Source organism: Argentina silus (genome assembly GCF_951799395.1).
Source record: "Argentina silus genome assembly, chromosome: 18".
Taxonomy (NCBI): Eukaryota; Metazoa; Chordata; class Actinopteri; order Argentiniformes; family Argentinidae; genus Argentina; species Argentina silus.
In genome coordinates, this window is record NC_139672.1 from 14,142,882 (window position 1) to 14,146,953 (window position 4,072).

At 38.6% G+C, this 4,072-nt stretch overlaps 1 protein-coding gene across 1 annotated transcript; it reads right to left on the minus strand.

Annotated features, from left to right (window-relative positions):
* Nucleotides 1-532: 532 nt before the first annotated feature.
* Nucleotides 533-3,422, minus strand: en2b (engrailed homeobox 2b; the record flags this gene model as incomplete). Its single annotated transcript, XM_083690282.1, has 2 exons — nt 533-891; nt 2,969-3,422. 2 exons carry the CDS (start codon nt 3,420-3,422, stop codon nt 533-535), a joined length of 813 nt encoding a protein of 270 aa, XP_083546408.1.
* Between the last annotated feature and the right edge of the window lie 650 nt (nt 3,423-4,072).

The following is a 4,072-nucleotide window of genomic DNA, read 5'->3' on the forward strand; positions in this document are numbered from 1 at the left end:
TCAGATAGGCCTACGCACGTCAATGCGTATTTGCCTCCATAATCATCTCAGAATGACTTTCTTTTTTTTTTTACACAAAACAAATAAATCTCGAAACAAACGTATTTTCTACATGGACATCAGAAATACAAGAAAATAATAGAATAAAAAAAATGTAAAAACATAGATTAACAATTTAGGATATTTAAATTCACAGTTTTCAAAATGCAGCAGAAAAAATCTTTGGCATGTTTTCTTCAGCATGTTTTTTCTCTCATTATTACGGTCAAATGTGTCGAGAAACTCAAGTAGGACTATAATAATAAAAAAAAGCGCTTTAAAAATAACAAACTTATGCTATTATGCTTACGAAGCATAAAGTTTCAAGGAGAAAGCGGCAAAAGGTGTTATAACACATCACGTGATTTAAGAATACAGAGTAGGCTATTGCAGAATCCTGTCTCATTCCTGTTTTAAATATATTTATGCTGGTATTTTTGTACACTGGCCCTTAAGAAATATTTTTTATTGCATTGTTTATATTTTCTTCGCATTAATCACTGTCTGATTTCTCGTCCTTGGAAGTCGTGGCGTGATTGTACAGTCCTTGTGCCATCAGGTGCAAGGCCAGCGCGTTCTTGTTCCCCGTAGCCTTCTTTATCTTGGCCCGCTTGTTCTGAAACCAGATTTTGATCTGAGACTCGTTGAGTCCGAGTTCTTGGGCCAGACTTTGTCTTCTCTGTTCTGTCAGGTAGCGGTTAGTCTGGAACTCCGTTTTTAGTCTCTGGAGCTGTTCCGCTGTGAAGGCCGTTCTGGGCCGCTTGTCGTCCTTGCTTGGGGTGGTTGTTGTTGCTGCTGTGGTTGTTGTTGTTGTTGTTGTTGTTGTCTTCTTTGGTTTACGAGATCTTGGCCCTTCAGAGTAGAACACATTATACATGATTAGAAATGGAAATTACAGCATCATGCATTTCACTTTCTCACAAACACTAATGGCATATTATCATTATCATTGTAAGCAGTGGGTCTATAGGCCAATATGTCAGTTGGCCTAGTAGTGCAGGCTATTTGACTAGGCCTATACCCTGTTACTACAGTATAACCTAGTAATAACATCACTGACGTGTTATTAGTAGTACTAGTAGCTTTGTAGCATGAGTAGGCTCGTATTAATAGTAGCATATAGAATAATAGGTAGCCTATAGGATGTGTCCCATAGGTTGAATAACCCATAGGGAAGCATTAGACTTTAGATGATTCAGAAAGGATGCGGGGTTTTGTGTGTGGAGGGGAGGAATGGATGATGGGCGGGTGTAGATGGGGGTGGGGTTAGTGGGAGGGGGTGGTTAGGCGCCTCTTTCTCTTCCAGTTACCATAGGAACTACATTTTAAGTTACCGTCTTTCATAAACGTGTTATGAATATTATGAACATTTATGCTATCTTTTTCAGATAACGAACAGGCCTAGGTATGCTTCTATAAGAAATAGCCAATCGATTCACAGGCTTTGATTTGACTTCAAAATAGCGTCGAGCATATTAGGCCTGTAATCTTATTGATAATCAATGTCTCTGTTTTCCATTGACAAACTCAGCAGTTCATTGTTTTTTTAGCTTCATATTCCGTTTATGGAATAGATGTTTGTTTTGAAATAAACGTTTTTCGTTAGGCTGTGCCATTGGGCTACTTTTTAGTGATCTTTCATGGGACGACTGACACAATGGAAACTTTTCAAGGTGGAACAAAAGCCCAATCTAATATTCTAGATATCTCTTGTTAAATATACTTAATTCATTCGATTCTGCGCAACCTTTTACACGACAATTTAATATTGTTGATTTCGTTCGGTCAACTTCATTGTAGAGCTACTCCTCGAAATTGTTTAATGAATAGATAGCCCTACCCGATATGTAGGCTGCGTGTGGAAGATGCAAAAGGATATAGTAGCCTGTAGCCATCATCAAATAAGATGACCAATCACTGGCATTGTTTTGATTTTTAAAACTCATTAAAGTAGTTAATTCGACAGGGTAGACCGCTCAACGGAATGGCCGGACCAGAAAGGCCTTCAAGATCGAGAACCACTGCAACCTGCGGTAGAGGACTAGTTCATAGGCTAATAGGCAAAATGTTCAAGCAAGGTTTTAGAATATGTAAAATTAATATATTTAAAGAATGAAGTAAATAGAGGGCTAGTAAATGAATTCAGTCCTAATTTCTGTTCATGTTTCAAAAACTTTTGCACTCATTTCGGTATGCATATCATTTCGAGTCTGGCTGGGATGGGATAGCCTATACTTTTTAGTCTCGCTCCATTGTCAAAAATATGCTAATTAAATATTAACAAAGACAAGACCAGAACAATGGCGCTAAACTTGGTTTTAGTTCTGCTCTAGAAGTTCACTACATCAATATTTTTGCGATACTATAATGCCTACACAAATTAGTTTGGTGCAACGTAGCCTATTTTTCCATGATTTCTGATTGAGTTTTGCAACGTCGTTCGCTTGGAATCGTTAGCCTCATGATAAGTAGAGACTGATCAAATAACCAAATATATCTTATCATGATGATAATGAACGTTATAAAATAATTATAGGGTAAAATAATGATAATAATAGTAGCTTAATAATTGATTGATCACCGCCATTATGGCACGTATTATCTCCATTATGTCAATCAAATCTGAATTTTAGAATAGCCTGGTCTTGTTTACTGAATTCGGATAGATTATGAACACCGCCAAATCAATCGACTTTCAAAATGTCCCCAAATTGTTATTTCATTCATTTTATAAACGTTTAGGACAAACATATGGTGAAATAGCTCCGTAAAATTACGTTTATAATGCGTTTTCTTTTAATCTAGAGGTCGTTTGGGGTTTCTATGTCAATGTATTCAGTCCACGAGCACTGTTGCGCACAGCTCTAGTAATAAAATAACTAAATGCGGTATACAAATTATCTCTAAATGCCAGGGAAACTTATTTTACCTGCTGATGGTCGGTCCGAATATCTGGTACAATACACCCAGGCTGGCCAAAGCATAGGCTTTGACAAAGGTGTTGAACTGGCTTGAGAACTATCCGAGTCCGAGCTTAGGCACTGATCTCCAATTTCTCCCCGGGGCTTGAGAGGCGCATCGGCAACGATATCGGCTTTTTTGGGCTCGCCAACTGAACGAGAATTTGAAGTTCCTTCCCCTGCCACAATCACACCAGTTTTAGGGACCACGCGAACAATATTCTCCCGTCCATCATTTTCATCATAATTGAAAGTCCCATCTTTCCTGCGTCCAAAGTCTGGTCTTAAAATATTATCAATGTAAAAGTTGGTGATCCGGTGTGGTTGCTGGTTCCCCGGTGCTTGTAGGAGAGGAAGAATAGCCCGGTTGGACTCTTCTCCCGAATCTCGACGCTCTCCGTTATGGTGATCATTTTCTTCCATACTGATTAATTCGATGTTCAATTTCAACACCTTTTCGTCTTTAAAAGTATGAATTCCAGTTTCCTCGGACTTCTAGTTTATTCCTCTTCCACTGCCTTTTGGAAATGTAACTGAAATGGAAAAGAAAAACGAAATCCTTTTTTTCAGTATATAGTTTTGATACTGAAAACCCGCCTCTTGCCCTTCTCACAAAGGAAAATCATACTTCAAATGCAGCTATTTCTCCTCTTGGCTATGACTGATATATTTCTTTTGAAAGTAGCATTAATAATGTTGAGTTGCAATGGTCCCTTTTCAGAACCAAACCAACGACTGTGCGTCCAGTAGCCCACTAAACTACGAGGAGATAAAGACGCGCTAACTGCTTCTGAAATACTTTCACTATGGATTTTTGTTCTTATTTTTAATAGGCTACGAGCCTCCCCGGTGACGTCGCAGTCCGGTATCTAAGACACGTGCCTTGGACCAATGGCGTTGGCGAGATGTTACCACATGACCCGGTGACTCTGGAATAGGCTACTGACAGAACCCAACCAAATTCTCCAAGCGGTTGTGTTCAAATGCGTAAACAAATATTAGTTGTAATTCATTCAGCCTTCACGTATGGGTATATTTTATAATAAAACACAATCTAATTCGTGTCAAAGATA